The sequence below is a fragment of the Giraffa tippelskirchi genome, chromosome 1 (assembly GCF_054371585.1).
Source record: "Giraffa tippelskirchi isolate mGirTip1 chromosome 1, T2T-mGirTip1v1.2.pri, whole genome shotgun sequence".
In the NCBI taxonomy this organism is placed as follows: Eukaryota; Metazoa; Chordata; class Mammalia; order Artiodactyla; family Giraffidae; genus Giraffa; species Giraffa tippelskirchi.
Genome location: NC_137275.1, coordinates 191,435,769 through 191,452,051, shown reverse-complemented (window position 1 = coordinate 191,452,051; position 16,283 = coordinate 191,435,769). Strand labels below are relative to the sequence as shown.

The 16,283-nt window shown below is 44.6% G+C and overlaps 1 protein-coding gene across 9 annotated transcripts in view; it reads right to left on the bottom strand.

Moving 5' to 3' along the window:
- Window positions 1-16,283, bottom strand: part of EPHX2 (epoxide hydrolase 2) — a 57,543-nt gene that overhangs the window by 6,887 nt on the left and 34,373 nt on the right. For all 9 annotated transcript variants that reach the window (XR_014061587.1, XR_014061596.1, XR_014061594.1 and 6 more), the window contains 4 exons: window positions 12,207-12,318; window positions 3,350-3,421; window positions 1,802-1,835; window positions 517-619 (listed from right to left, as the gene is read on the bottom strand). Coding sequence is in view for 3 of the 9 variants with exons in the window: in XM_081518012.1 (XP_081374138.1) it covers window positions 517-619; window positions 1,802-1,835; window positions 3,350-3,421; window positions 12,207-12,318 (321 nt within the window). In the remaining 6 variants the exon portion in view is untranslated. The remainder of the gene's footprint in view (window positions 1-516; window positions 620-1,801; window positions 1,836-3,349; window positions 3,422-12,206; window positions 12,319-16,283) is intronic.

Sequence of the window (16,283 nt, the reverse complement as noted above, 5' to 3'; positions counted from 1 at the left end):
ACCATAGTATGCCAGGCTTCTCTGTCCATAGGATTTTCCGGGCAAGAGTACTGGAGTGGGCTTCTAATACTTCAGGGGCTTCTAAGTTTCCCTCCTGTGAGAAGAGGGGCTGGGGCAGATTGCCTCCTACGCTCCTTTCTAGAGCACATCTGTGCCCCAGTCTGAGGTTCCTAAATTGCTACCCATTTCAGGAACATGTATGCAGTTTTGAGTTTATGTGGGTTTTTGTGTTCTTCTGAAGTAAGAACTCAGAACTGTCTTCTGATCCTCACGGAGATCACGACTGAAAAAAAGCTAAAAACATGTGCTCTAAAGGGACTCCTAAGCATAAGGGAGAACAAACAGAACTCTCCAAACTAGAGAGCCTCCTGACACTAGAAGCATTCAAGCAGAGGCTAGCCAGACATTCAAGGGGGCTGAGCTGGAGGATCACTGGGCTTTGCCCTGTACTGTGTGAGCAGAAAAACCTGTCTCCCCACCTTCTCTCTCCTGCGTTTGGGGCGCTGTCCCATTTACCTGAAACCAGACTTCTTGAACTCCTGCACATAGAACTGGATGTCCTCCTCAGTGACCATCTTGCTGAGGGTGGGCTCCTCTGGGGTGTTCACAAGGAGTCCTCCTGCAAAAAGCCACTTGTTTCTTCTCCATCATCCCCTTTGCATTGCTCTTCACCACCATTCCCTCCCCGGGGTCAGATGTCTGAGTTACAACACCTTGGTGCCTTTTGAGACCCTCCACCACCTCTCCTTGTCTTACTAGGCTGCTCTTCGCCTCCTCAAGAGACTATATGGCAGAAGTCAACACAATATTGTAAAGCAGTCATCCTCCAATTAAAAACAAACAAATTTTAAAAAAACAGACTGGGACTCTCTGCAGGCAATGATGCTGTCCCATGGGTTTGGATACCTGCTCCTGCCTTACACCAAGTGTACACTTTAAACGTTTGGAGGAATGAAGGAATGAATCAGTGACCATGTGAATGAGTAAAGGGGTGAAGGGAGGGAAGGGAGAGGTGTTCCTGACCAGTGACAGGAGTTTAACCCCAGCCTGGCCACTTTGGACAAATTCTGGCACTCTTGTAAGACTCATTTTTCCCATCTGTAGAACAGAGATAATAGTGAGAGTTTTCAGGGATGTCATGAGGACTATAAACAATATATCTAAAAAGGGCTAGCCCAGTGTCTGATGCACAGAGTACATGCTCAAACAAGTAGTAGTGATCATTGTTATTAATATAAAATACAAGGGAATCATGGCAAAGTCACAAGCTTGGGGCCAAGCAAGGTTCTCTGGAAATAGTGCTGGATCCAGGAGCTGAGAGGATGAGCACTTGGTCTGCTTCCGGCTCTGGCTCCTCGTTTATTTCCAAACTGGGAGGGAGAACAGAGGCTGTTGGAACAGAGCTTGACAGAGGGGAGGCCAGGGAATTGTGACAGAAGTGACCTGGCTGGGGTCTGGCCTGATTTCCTCCCTATCTGCACCAGGTGGCCCGTGCAGAGGTCAGGTTCTATCCTGAGTCTCTGTCCTAATCAGTAGAGGATGCCTTGACGAGCTCTGAGAGTTCTCCAAGCTCTTGGCTCTAAAACTCCATGGGTGAAAGGAAGCTAGGGCCTCATGGTCACCCCAGGTCAGGGTAAATGTGATTCACCAGCAGAAGCTCTATGTTAAGCATGTCAGAGTTCAGGCTGGCAGGTGACTGCTTCTGTCTGCAGCCGGCAGTTGGAGAAACAATCATTTAACATTCAGCTGGTTCCTGCCATGGCCCCTCCTGTCTCCCTTCCCTCCTGAGAATGTTTCTTACCCATTTCACAGACTCTGCTCAGGGTGACAAAAGTCTGTGGGGAGAAAAGTTAGAAATGATGTCATGGGTCAAGCAAGGAAATACATATGAACAGGGCATCTAAAAGCCCTGTGAGGGCCAGCAGATCATACAAATATTCTAAATGCCCAGGAGAGCTAGGCGGGTCCTGAGTGGCCAGAGTAGAGATAGCTCCCACCAAGCTCCAGGTCACAGCTGCTCCTGGGTGCCTGCAGGTCTTGGCAACGTAAAAACCTGGGTGTACCAACCCATAGAAACAAGAGATTGGCCTTAGGTCTATGGCAGGTGGGAAGTTAAAAATGAGATTGTCCTCATCATCCACAGTGAATCGAGTCAATCTGGGGTCATTAGTTAAAGGGTGGACTAGGAAAGACCCTGGAGAAGGAAATGGCAACCCACTCCAGTATTCTTGCCTGAAGAAGTCCATGGACAGACCATGGGGTCACATAGAGTCACACTAAGAAGAAGGAACTGAACAACAAGACTAGAACCAAGACTCTATGGACAGAGATCTGAATGCTTTGAAAAATAATCAAATACAACTTTCCAAAATTAATAAAAAACAAAAAACTGTCCATTGAAATTAAAATTAAAACCTCAAAGATGGGTTAAACTGTGGATCAGACATGTCTAAAAGACAAATAATACACCAGAAGGTAGACTTGAGACTGATTTCTTACAAACAGCGATAGAAGTTTCTAGAAGAAAATAATTGTCAACTTAGAATGCTCTGATAAACTGTTCCTCAGGCCTAAAAGCAAAATAAAGATATTTTCTAGGCCAAAAACTGATGAGTTTATTCCTAACAAACTCTTATTGAAAAAACTACAAAAGAAGGTACTTGAGGAAGAAAGAAATTGAACTGAATATAAAAGAGTGAGGTGCCAGAAGTGCTCAGCAAAGAAACTGTCTAAGCAGGCACTGACCAGACAAAGCAACAGCGATTCCTAACACATAAGACAGGACAGTGGGATTACCACGATAAAGCAGTCTAGGCTCTTGTGTTGTTCCAGAAAAGAGTTAGAAGCATCAATTCATTCTGTACCTTCATAAGCAATTGTGCATATGAAAATGATAATGGTAATAATTTCTTAACTGTCGCCATTATGATCAGTTTTGTTCAGTTAGTTGTGTCCGACTTTTTGCGACCCTGCAGACTGCAGACTGCTAGGCTTCCCTGTCTCACCAACCCTGTTTGACCAACTCCTGGAGCTTGCTCAAACTCATGTCCATTGAGTCACTGATGCCATCCAACCATCTCATCTATATATATATATGTTTCAAAGCCTTCCTGGTGTGTTTCAGTCAGGACCAGACCTTTCCCTATTATAATGAAGGGACCAGTGGGAGTGAGGACCCCAATCACCCTGACCACAGAAGTCAAAGAAAAGAAGGCCAGTTGTTAACTGCCAGACCCTGACATCCCCATCCTCCCATCCCTGCGTCCTCCCGCAGGAGGCATCTGGGGACCTGCACCCCTGCAGCTCCCACTTTCTGCTGAAAACCCACCCCACGCCCCGCACTCCTCACCTCATTGCTGGATCTGAAGAAGCTTTTGAAAGTCCGATTCAGGTTCTTTTCCAGTTCAGCCTCAGCCACTCCCTAAAACAACCAAGAAAGCAAAATGAAAGATGCGGCAGAGAGCTCGGAAACCTATCTGACCCGAAGCAAGAAGCCCGTGACCTCTGTCCCATCCAGCCCAAGATTCATCAGAAGCCCATGATTTTGAATTTTCATATTGAAAAACATTTTATTTTTAAAGCTTCAAATAAAATACGAGATGCTGACAGTGGTCCCTTCCACCCCACCCTGCACTTGGGAGGTAGGTTTATGGCTAACACTTTCTTTTCTCTTTTTCTAAATTTTTACAACGAGAATGTAATACTTATAATAATCGCTTTATTATTATAGGCTGGGGCAGGAATGAAGCATTGGGGGCTGAAGGGTGGTGCGGGGAAGAGGAGGGTTCCTAGGAGGCCTAGAAGCCAAAGGTGGTTCCATCCATGCATCTCAAATTGCCATGGTGACATCAAAACCAACTCCTTTGATTTGGACCCAGGTTGTCTCCCCAAGAATAGGACAGTAAGGCGTCTTTGGTTAAGGAGCTGGAATGCATATCATTTGTGCTCCCAGTTCTTCCTGTCATATGGGAGCTCAAGTTGGTACATTGGACTCTTTCATCCGTATCTGATTTTTTGGTCATTTCCAGGCCAAACCAAACCCTGTACCAAACCCTGCCTTCTCCTTGAAGCCCCACCTCCCTCATCACAATAAAACAGCTCTGCTCTTCCTGGATCCTACAGGGTCTTTCATGTGCTCTCCGTGGTCCACCCTGAGAAAGCAGGAAAACATCCACTCCGGGGGCATCTGTGACTGGTCCTGGATGGACCAGAAGCTGGATGTAGTGAAAGGTTTATTTGTCTCCTGCTAGTAACATTCCCAGAGAGTGTTACCGAAAGGTGGGTGTGGGGTCTGGCTGCTTGCTGCTCAAAAGCCAATAAACAGGCCAGGTTGGTGGAAAGGAAAGTTTGCTTCATTTCAGATGTCGACAACTGGAGGGGGAGGGTGGCAGATGTCTGTCCAAAGGCTGACTCCCCCACCCCCACTGGGAACCAGTGGGCAAGAGCTTTTATAGACAGAAGGTGGGGGAACTACATGCAGAAACAGTACAGTCAGCTCTAACAGTTATCTTTCAAATTGGTCATCGGTGATCCAACCAGCATCATCTTGGTTGTTTTAGGTACAGTCAATCTTCAGTTCCAGGGTCCATTTGTTTCCATTTCTCTGAGCTCAGTTCTTGGAATTGTGGCAGCTTATTGTCATGGCTATAGTTTGGTCATCATGTAGTTAACATCTTCTACCTGGGATTTCAGTATCTATAAGACAACTTAACAGGAGATGACTCAGAATATTATCTATAGCCCTTGAGAAAGAACTAAAGCTCCTCAACTATGCTTAATGAGTACATTACTGTTATTTGGTTTCCTTTGACTCTTTTCCTTTAACTGTTTCTCACCTGTCTGATTAAACTTATTCTCTGACTACAGTTTTCCACACACAAAAGGCTGGCAGACGATATGGGTGGGGTTGGGGCAAGGACCCTAATAGGGTCCTGCTCTGTTTTAAGAGGAGGGTCCTGTTCTGTTTTAAGAGGAGGGTCCTGTAAGCCAGGCTGGCAAAGTGTGCTGGTGGCCCTCAGACCCTGCACCCTTTAAGAGGTCCTGCTACCCTGCACTTGTTTATTATGTACGTTGTACATCATGAGAGCTCTGGATTTACGAGAGAGCGGCACTATGGGCAGGGAAACATTTATCATCAAGCAGCGCTGCATCGGCAGTTTGAGGTTTTCTGATGAAAGCAATGTTGGCATGTTAATCACAATCCCCTGACAAGCATAAGATTCCATCACAGTGGAGAATCAATCGTGGCCTTTAGTGATGTGATGAATGTAGAGGCCAGAAATAGCCATGGAAGGCAGTGCATTTTAAGTGCTCAATAAAGGCCCCGCATGTTACCACAGGTCATCATTCTTCTTCTTTTTTTCTTCTTTTTATTGGTTTCTTTGCTTTCTTATTTATTTATTTTATTTTTGACTGTGCTGGGTCTTCATTGCTGCTCAGGCTTTTCTCTAGTTGCGACAAGCCCCCAGAGGCTACTCTCCAGTGGCAGTGTATAGGCTTCTCATCGTGGTGGCTTCTGTTGTGGAGCGCAGGCTCTACGGCGCCCGAGCTTCTGTACTTGCAGCATGTGGGTTCAGTAGTTGCGGCTCCCAGGCTCTAAAGTGCTGGGTCAGTAGTTGTGGCCCATGTGCTTAGCTGCTCTGCAGCATGTGGGAATCTTCCTGGATCAGGGATCGAACCTGTGTCTCCTGCATTGGCAAGTGGATTCTTTACCACTGAGCCACCAGGGAAGCCCCATTATTCTTATTTATTGTGAGCAGCCCCCATCTGGGAAATAGCTTGGTGTTCATGAGCTTGGGATATGTCTCAGCATGTGGAGGAATCTCCACGGGGTCAGAGGTCTGGACAGGCTGTAGAGCTCAAACAGTCCGTAAAAGAGCAAATGAGTATCAAAAGGGTCAACCAGAAAATCAAAGAGAACACAAAGGTAAATAAGTCTGTCCACCCACGTGAAAGCATATCAGATCAACAGGGGTGATGAGGACAAAGGTGAGGGCCAGAAGGGGAGATAAGAGCATTTGTACTCTGGTGGTGTGGCCTGTTGATATTCTCGGGCTCTCTGTAATTTGTAAAAGGTGATACTCTATTTTTAAGTCCCACAGACCAATGACAAGCCTCCTGTCAGTCCACTGGATAGGGCTCCTCCCTTTGTGCTCCTGATCACAGGAACTAAAGGATGAACTTTGGAATCCAACAAACAAGGTTTCAAGCCCCACTGAAAGTGTTAATCACTCAGTTGGGTCCAACTCCTTGCAACCCCATGGACTGTAGCCCGCCAGGCTCCTCTGTCCGTGGAGTTCTCCAGGCAAGAATACTGGAGTGGGTTGCCATTCCTTTCTCCAGTGGATCTTCCCAATCCAGGGATTGAATTTGGGTCTCCTGCATTGCAGGCAGATTCTTAACTGTCTGAGCCACCAAGGAAGCCCCACTACTTCTCCTTATTAACTGGGCAACTTAATCTTCCAGAGCCTCAGTTTCCTCATCTGTAAAAATGGGAGTTTTATAAGGATAACAGAAGATAATGCCTGTTTCTGATCATACCTGGTAGAGTATACATAGGAGAGATGCCAATAAATGGTGATTATTGTTGTACTTATTACCTCCATAGTTAAAAATGACTTGGATTTTATTTTGTTCCATTTTTGAGGGTTTTTCCCTTTCTTTGTCTTTTAGCCACCACCATTTTGGACTCCTTTTTCCTATTCTAACTACCTAACAGTCTCTTGAGAAACCTGTATGCAGATCAGGAAGCAACAGTTAGAACTGGACATGGAACAACAGACTGGCTCCAAACAGGAAAAGGAGTATGTCAAGACTGTATATTGTTACCCTGCTTATTTAACTTATATGCAGAGTACATCATGAGAAACACTGGGCTGGAAGAAGCACAAGCTGGAATCAAGATTGCTGGGAGAAATATCAATAACCTCAGATATGCAGATGACACCAACCTTATGGCAGAAAGTGAAGAGGAACTAAAGAGCCTCTTGATGAAAGTGAAAGAGGAGAGTGAAAAAGTTGGCTTAAAGCTCAACATTCAGAAAACTAAGATCATGGCATCCGGTCCCATCACTTCATGGCAAATAGATGGGGAAACAGTGGAAACAGTGGCTGACTTAATTTTTTGGGGCTCCAAAATCACTGCAGATGGTGATTGCAGCCATGAAATTAAAAGATGCTTACTCCTTGGAAGGAAAGTTATGACCAACCTAGATAGCATATTTAAAAGCAGAGACATAACTTTGCCAACAAAGGTCCGTCTAGTCAAGGCTATGGTTTTTCCAGTGGTCATGTATGGATGTGAGAGTTGGACTGTGAAGAAAGCTGAGCACCGAAGAAATGATGCTTTTGAACTGTGGTGTTGGAGAAGACTCTTGAGAGTCCCTTGGACTGCAAGAAGATCCAACCAGCCCATCCTAGGGGAGATCAGTCCTGGGTGTTCATTGGAATGACTGATGTTGAAGCTGAAACTCCAATACTTTGGCCACCTCATGCAAAGAGTTGACTCATTGGAAAAGACCCTAATGCTGGGAAGGATTGGGGGCAGGAGGAGAAGGGGATGACAGAGGATGAGATGGTTGGATGGCATCACCGACTAGATGGACATGGGTTTGGGTAGACTCCAGCAGTTGGTGATGGACAGGCAGGCCTGGCGTGCTGCAATTCATGGGGTCACAAAGAGTCAGATATGACTGAGTGACTGAACTGAACTGAACAGTTAAAAGTTATTTGATTGCATGAGAATTGTCTAGTTTGGGATTTGGTCCCCTCACAAGCCTGGGGATTTCTTAGGAACATACACTGTATCTTATTTATATTTTTATTCCCACTGTGATAGCCTGGGTAATAAATACATCCCAACAAAGGCTAGATGGATGAGAAGAAGAGAGAAGAAAAAAGGAAAGAATGTGAGATAAAGACTTTGGTGGGAATGTCTTCTAAACGACCACATGGATTGTGGCTTTTATTTTTTTGCCCTCTACTGTAAGCTCCTATTTACCAACGAAAGTGTGCAAGAAAATGCAGATTTTATGGCAGGACAAGAAAAATTTAGACATGAAAATTTTTTTCTGTGCCTTTCAGCCTTGTCTCCCCCACACTGTGCACTGCGTGTCTGCGTTAGACATGGAACAAACCCCCATCAGCAGAAACACCTGCTCAACCATAAAGAACAACGTTCTTCTCACATCAACAAGACAACTCCTTAAAAGATAACCTTGACCTTGTAAGGGGCCATGATGACCCATGATGACTCACTAGATTGTGTAAACTGTTGATAAGACATCATTTAATATACAGCCCTCTGTCTCAAAGAGTGTAACTGTGTCTTGACCTCTAATGGGTAGGACAGTTCTCAGAATTTTCTGAGAGACTGTTTCTGGATTACAGTCCTCAGTTTGACTCAAATAACATTTTGCATTTCTGAGACTTCCCTAGTGGACAAACCTAGACAGTGTACTGAAAACCAGAGGCATTACTTTGTCAACAAAGGTCTGTATAGTTTTTCCAGTAGTCAAGTACAGATGTGAGAGTTGGACCATAAAGCAGGCTGAGCGCCAAAGAATTGAGGGACTCCTGAGAGTCCCTTGGACAGCCAGGAGATCAAACCAGTCAATCTTAAAGGAAATCAACCCTGAATATTCACTGGAAGGACTGATGCTGAAGCTCCAATACTTTGGTCACCTGATGCGAAGAGATGACTCACTGGAAAAGACCCTGATGCTGGGAAAGATTGAGGACAGGAGGAGAAGGGAGCAAGAGAGAATGAGATGGTTGGATGGCATCACTGACTCAATGGACATGAGTTTGAGCAAACTTCGGGAGATAGTGAAGGTCAGTGGAGCCTGGAGTGTTGCAGTCTATGGGGTCGCAAAGAGTCGTACATGACCAAGAGAGGGATCGACAATATGCTTAAGTACACACACACTTAAATGCATATTTTTAAAACATCTGGGAAATACTCATCAAACTATTCATAGTAGCTAGTTCTACAGAAGTGAAGGGGGATCTGACTTTTTATTTTAGACAACTCAGTACTTTTTTTAGATAGCAAGCATGAAATACCTAAAGAATAAATGTAACAAACCACCAGCAGTCTCTGTAGCTGAAGGAGTTACTGTGTTCTAGGGATTAAGAAAGATTCAAAACATCAAGGGTAGTGTGGATGTGAATGGTAATGTGGATATGGATGTCGAGGTTCCTTCTATCTCAAAATCATCTCTCTTAATTACCTATAATTTCCCCCCACATTTTCTCTCTATTTCCTAGTCTCTCAGCTGGTTAAACACCTGAAAGTGTGTTTGGTGCTTGAAATCTGCCCATAGCTATGGTTTTACACACACACACGTGCACACCCATGAGCACCATAAAATCTTCTCCAAAGAAATAAAAATATAAATACATTGCTAAGGAGAAATAAAAAGGAAGCAGTGTTGGGGGTGGGAGAAGGCAGGGTTAATAGGACACACTGGATGTGGTGAGATGTCCCCAGGGTCAGAATCTTAAGATTTAAAAAAAATGTAACAGGTTATACTGAAGTCACCCAGCTGATTCTATTTGTCTTTGCTGCCTTGAGCTGCCACCGCCTTCTCCTCCTCCTCCTCTTCCCCTTTTTCATCCTACAACAAGGTGTAGGTCATAATCCCTTCCCTGGGAAGAAAAACACAGCTTTTGATCTGAGTTTCCACCAGACTAGGCGAGTTCCCAGGACAGGACAGTACATATCGGCTAACAGTTCAGAGAGCTGGATCTCAAGTTGGAGTTTGTCTAAGCTACATCCCGAGGTGCTGCAAAGAACTTGAGGTGGGAGTATTGGGGACAGGAGTTTGGACCCCTGAGAGCTCACGGACGCCACCTGCAGGCTGGGCAGAGGTGGCGGCTGGGGTGGGGAGGTAGGAGGGTGGTGGTGGTGGTGCAGGGTAGGTAAAGGGTGGGAAAGAGGGGCTCCCAGTGCCTGCATGCATGCTGAGTCACTCAGTCGTGTCCGACTCTTTGCGACCCTATGGACGGTAGCCCGCCAGGATCCTCTGTCCATGGGATTCTCCAGGCGAGAATACTGGAGTGGGTTGCCTTGCCCTCCTCCAGGGGATCTTCCCGTCCCAGGGATGGAACCTGAGTCTCTTACATCTCCTGCACTGGCACGCTGGTTCTTTACCACTAGCGCCACATGGGAAGCCCAGGGCTCCCAGTGCCCACCCCCTGAATCAAAATGTTGCTTTATGTTGTGTTTTATTTATCGGCCTGAATTCAGCTTATCTTTAAAGCTATCACCTGCATGAAAACTATCCAAACAGACCCACCTTTTTCAAATGAGGAAACTGAGTGTGGAGACAGAAGCGGACATGGCTTGTCCATTTCCTCACCGAGCAGGGAGTATACAGGCTGGAGGGACTCATCAGCCACCATGGTTTCTCCTTAAGACCCAGCTTGGGGCCCATCCTACCAGCCCCAGATAATGGATTCACTCAATCTGGTCTTCTAGTACCCAGATCACTAATTTGAATATAGAACACTTCCCTGCCAAGAAGCTTTGTCCTTAAGAACAAAGTCAGCCCCAAACAGTGACCACAGAACAATAAAGGTACTGATTTTTTCTACAATGACTGTAACAACCTTTGAAACAAAAATCATTGCTCTACAAGGGCTGCTATTAGTAAGCATCGTTCCCCCTCCCCTGAGGTCACTCTGACCTTGAGCTTATCCTGAGTTGCCCCTCCCCTCCCTGCTTGGATGCACGGGATGCACAGATAAAGTCCAAACTCCCTCTGAGTGTGGCTGAAGAGGAGATGTGAGAGCTTTGAAGACAAACAAGGCAAGGTCATTATCCTGACCCAGTCAAGTGTCTGGTCTCAGGCCACTGAGTAAGACTCCTTGAGCCAGCTCAGGTAAAAAGATGGGAGAGAAGGCCACGTGATGATGCAAACAGAACCACCTGGCCCAATAGGCACCCAAACAGCAGGAGTTGCAACCCAAGCATCCATCAAGGGAAAAATGGATGAGCCAATTACACACACAGTGAGATACTGCATGCATATGTGCATGTTCAGTTGTGTCCCACTCTGGAACCCCATGGACTGTAGTCTGCCAGGCTCCTCTGTCCATGGAATTTCCCAGGGAAGGATACTAGAGTGGGTTGCCATTTCTAATTCCAGGGGATCTTCCCAATCCAGTAGACGTGGGTTCGATCCCTGGGTCAGGAAGATCTCCTGGAGAAGGGAATGGCAACCCACTCCAGTATCCTTGCCTGGGAAATCCGATGGACAGAGGAGCCTGACAGGCTACAGTCCATAGGGTCGCAAACAGTCGGATACAACTTAGCAACTGAACACACACACACACACACACACACACACACACACACACACACACACACACACACACACGAGCAGCAGACAGGCAAAGGCTGGATGATAGATGTGGTGTGATGCTTTCATGATCTTTATCAATAAACTCGATCCATCCTTCTCTCTTTGGAGTGTTAGGGAGCATCTTTTATCCTTTCTGGAATTACCCAGACATAGCTGGGCATCAGAGTGTAGACCCACAAACAGAGGAGGATCAGATGAGGGAAGCTGCAGGAGGGCAGCCAGGCTGGACAACGTTGCTCTCAGGGAATCCAGGGACAGGTGGAAAGTAGCCACAGGCATCACACAGCACCCAAACCCTGGGAGGCAACTCTGAAAGGCATCCTAGGCTTTGAGGCACACAGGTGATACCTAGAAACCTCCCACATCTCTCAAAGGACATCTGCAGGGGGTCTGGTGAAGGGCTTTTAGGCTCTGGTGCTGTCTGTAACTACAAACACCACTCCTCAGTACACAGAAATATCAGGTCCCAGGCAGGAAGCCAGGAGGTGTTCACAACCAGAGGTGGGTTTCACCAGCCGCTCAGCCAGAGAACTAAGAAGAGGTGGCTCCAAACAAACGCTCAGCCCCCCGCTTCCCCATTTCAGAGAAGCAGGAGAACCCCATACACCACACTGCTGTTCCATCATCACCCCAAACACACACACACACACATGCAGAAATGTGCCATCACCCAGGAAGGACCAGCTGAGCTCAGCTTCACCTGAACCTACTTGTAAACACCTTTCTCACTGAAGCCAGAGAAAACTCAAGAGGGCAGAGACAGATCATACCATCAGGGAGAAGGAGGGAGGAAGGAGAAAGAACAAAACCCTCGGTGGGCTGGCAGGGCCCCGAACTTACCGGTTCCTGGAAGTAGAGCTGGTAATTGAAGGCGGGGTTGGCCTTGATGATCTCCATGGAGGACACTTTGGGATTTGACGGCATGAAGGGAGTATTCAAACTGGCCACTGCCCTGTGGGAAGAAGAGGCGTCAAGACACAGACCCCATAAGAAGACAGTCCACAAGGACCAGAAAAGATCTTATGTGTCAAAATGTGAGCTCAGAGTGGGGGAGTGCCACATACGTGATCTCACTCCAGGAGTGCCTGGAGAACAGGACCTAAAACTAAATCACCCTTCTTGACTCTCCAGTCCAGTGGTTTTTTTTTTTTTAATTTAATTTTTATTTATTTTATATACTCCAACACAAAACCAAAGACATTTTTTATTGGGGTATGACCAACTAACAATATTGTGCTAGTGTCAGGTGGACAGCAAAGGGACTCAGCCTTACGTATACATGCATCCATTCTTCCCCAGATTCCCCTCCCATCCAGGCTGCCATGTAACATTGAGCAGAGTTCCCTGTGCTGTACAGTAGGTTCTTGTCATACATTTTAAATATAGCAGTGTGTACATGACCTTCCCAAAGTTCCTAACTATCCCTTCTCCCTAGCAACCATAATTGCAGTATTTCTCACCTACTTGCCTTCGACAAAGACACGCACACAACCACGCCCTCTTGTGTGTTACATGCAGTATATCTATCTCGATTAGAATAAGGGCATAGCATAATCTCTCTCTAGATTTTAAAAACACAGTCATTTTTCCTTCCTTCCTTCACTCACTGTTTCCTCTGTGTTGAGTGTAATTCCATGCCACATACTAGGGGAGAGAACACATAAAACCAGTACTCCAGGAGCTTACTGTGGTCTAATAGGAAGCCTAGACAAATACATGCATGTGTGCTCAGTAGTGTCTGACTCTGCAACCCCACGGACTGTAGCCAGCCAGGCTCCTCCGTCCATGGGATTTCCCAGGGAGGAATATTGGAGTGGGTGGCCATTTTCTTCTCCAGGGAATCTTCCTGACCCAGGGATCAAACCTGGGTCTCCTGCATTGCAGGCAGATTCTTTACCATCTGAGTTACTAGGCTTCCCGTAGGAATAAAAGAGAGGGTGAATTGGAAAGACTCCATGAATGCAGAACTAACAGAAGTTGGCCAGGAATACAGTTAGCTTGGCTGGTCGGCAAAAATTCCATATCCCACTGTTACCTTGGGGAAACTTTTTCCTACGAAAGAAACATATATAGGGGACTTTCTTGGTGGTCCACTGGTTAAAGCTCTGTGCTTCCAATGCAAGGGGTGTGGGTGTGACCCCTGGTCAGGGAACTAACAACCCACATGCCACTAGGCACAACCACCCTCCCCCACAAATAAACAGTTAAAAAAATCCCATTAATTTTTTTTTTAAAAAAACAGATATATAAAATATAAGATATATAAAAATATACCTATTTTATATATACAATAGGAGCAATGGGATAATCAGGGCAAAAGAAATAATCAGAGGAAGGACTGGTAAGGCTTACTCTATACCAGCCAGTAGAAATATAACTCAAACCATATAAGATTAAAAATTTCCTATTAGCCTGGAGTGCAGGAGACCTGGGTTCAATTCCTGGGTTGGGAAGATTCCCCTGGAGGAAGGCATGGCAACTCACTCCAATATTCTTGCCTGGAGGATCCCCATGGATATAGGAGCCTGGCAGGCTACAGTCCACGGGGTTGCAAAGAATTGGACACGACTGAGTAACAAAGCACAGCACGGTAGCCAAATTAAAACCAGTAAAAAGGAATATGTGAGGTTAATTTTAAATACTATTCAAATTAATATTATTTAATATTAATTAATTTGATATTAATTTTAATTTAATGTTAACTGAAATGTTAATTTAATATTTAATCCAATATATCAAAAATATTAATAATTTTAATATGCAATCAATATTAAGAATTATTAAGAAGCGATTTTATTTATTTATTTTTTCAAGAGAATCTTGCTATAAAATTTATTTTTTTTTAAATTAGTTTATTTATCTATTTTTTAACTTTACAATATTGTATTGGTTTTGCTATACATTGACATGATTCCACCATGGGTGTACATGTGTACATGTACATGGGTGTACATGTCTTTGTTTTATACTAAGTCTTTGGAATCTGGAAGGCATTTTCTACTTATAGTAATCTCAATTCCCAACTGGCCACATTTCAAAGGCTCAATAGCCATGATTAGTGCAGGTTATGCTATAAATAAGTTATATTTATGCCTATAGGTTTCTAATGATACCTTAGTGAACCCATTTTAAGCATTATTTAAGTCACAAGTCAAGAAATTGTAACCTTTACTAAATATTCTGGACAGAATGGGGTTTCCTTTTTTTTTTTTTTTTAAAGTTAGTCACAGTTGTGGTGGGGAAAAGGGGTTTTCTTTTTAATCACTTTGATACATTATTTATTCCATGTTAAAAAACCATCACTAAATGAGATGATAGCATGTAAATACTTAACGACTACTTAATACATATAAAATGCATTAAGATTAGAAAAAACTGAACCATAGCCTCCTGGCAGCAGCATCTTTAGGTGATTGTTAAAGAAAAGATATAAAACAAACAAGTGAGTACATCCTTATTTTAAACAGGTCCCCAAAGCTTATTTCAGTAGAAAGGCAAAACCATGGATTCAAAGAAATATTCCACATCAAATGTTGCCTTTTCTTTTTCCTTCACTCATTGTCTGAATAGAAAGGCAGAGATCAGTGCTGTCAACAATAATTTTTTTTTTTAATAAATTTATTTTAGTTGGGGGCTAATTACTTTACAATATTGTAGTGGTTTTTGCCATACATTGACATGAATCAGCCATGGGTTTACATGTGTTCCCCATCCTGAACCCCCCTTCCACCTCCCTCCCCATCCCATCCCTCTGGGTCATCCCATTGCCCCTGCCCTGAGCATTTGTCTCATGCATTGAACCTGGAATGGTGTTCTGTTTCACATATGATAATATACATGTTTCAATGCTATTCTCCCAGAATGTCCCACCCTCACCTTCTCCCTCAGAGTCCATAAGACTGTTCTATGCATCTGTGTCTTTTATTCTGTCTCGCATATAGGGTTATCGTTACCATCTTTCAAATTCCATATATATGCATTAGTATACTGTATTGGTGTTTTTCTTTCTGGCTTACTTCACTCTGTATAATGGGCTCCAGTTTCATCCATCTCAATAGAACTGATTCAAATGTATTCTTTTTAATGGCTGAGTAATATTCCATTGTGTATGTGTACCACAGCTTCCTTATCCATTCGTCTGCTGATGGACATCTAGGTTGCTTCCATGTCCTGGCTATTGTAAACAGTGCTGCGATAAACACTGGGGTACACGCGTCTCTTTCAATTCTGGTTTCCTCGGTGTGTATGCCCAGCAGTGGGATTGCTGGGTCATATGGCAGTTCTATTCCCAGTTTTTTAAGGAATCTCCACACTGTTCTCCATAGTGGCTGCTCCCAGACCCAGAGATGTGCAGTCCCATTCTCTGGAGACCCAGAGATGTGAGACCCTGAGAGGGTCTCAGCTCCCTTACAACCTCCCAGGAATAAGGTAACAGGGCTGATTTGATGAGAGCAGATGGAGGAGAAGCTACTACTCCAGAACCAACAGCAGACATGGTGGAAACGGCACAAGGAGAAAGGAATCAGGAAACCAGAGCACGCCTCCGTGTCTCAGATCTGATGTTATTATGCACAAAATTTCACTTGGCTGATGTTAAATCTTTTAAAATTCTCACAGGAGAGAAAGAGACAAAGAGAGAGACTAAGTTTAATAGAACAACAACAATGTGGAGACCATATGTTGTTGCTCTATTTCTTTTTGATCCCTTCAAGAAGCATCTAGGGACTTCCCTGGTGACCCAGTGGTGAAGAGTCTGCCTTCCAATGCAGGGTCTGTGGGTTCAATCTCTGGTCAGGGAACTAGGATCCCACCTGCTGAAGGGCAACTAAGTCACAACTAAGGCCGATGCAGTCAAATAAAAAAAGAAGAAGAAGAAGAACCACCTAACACAGTCTACAGAGTAACTTTTTGGTGAAA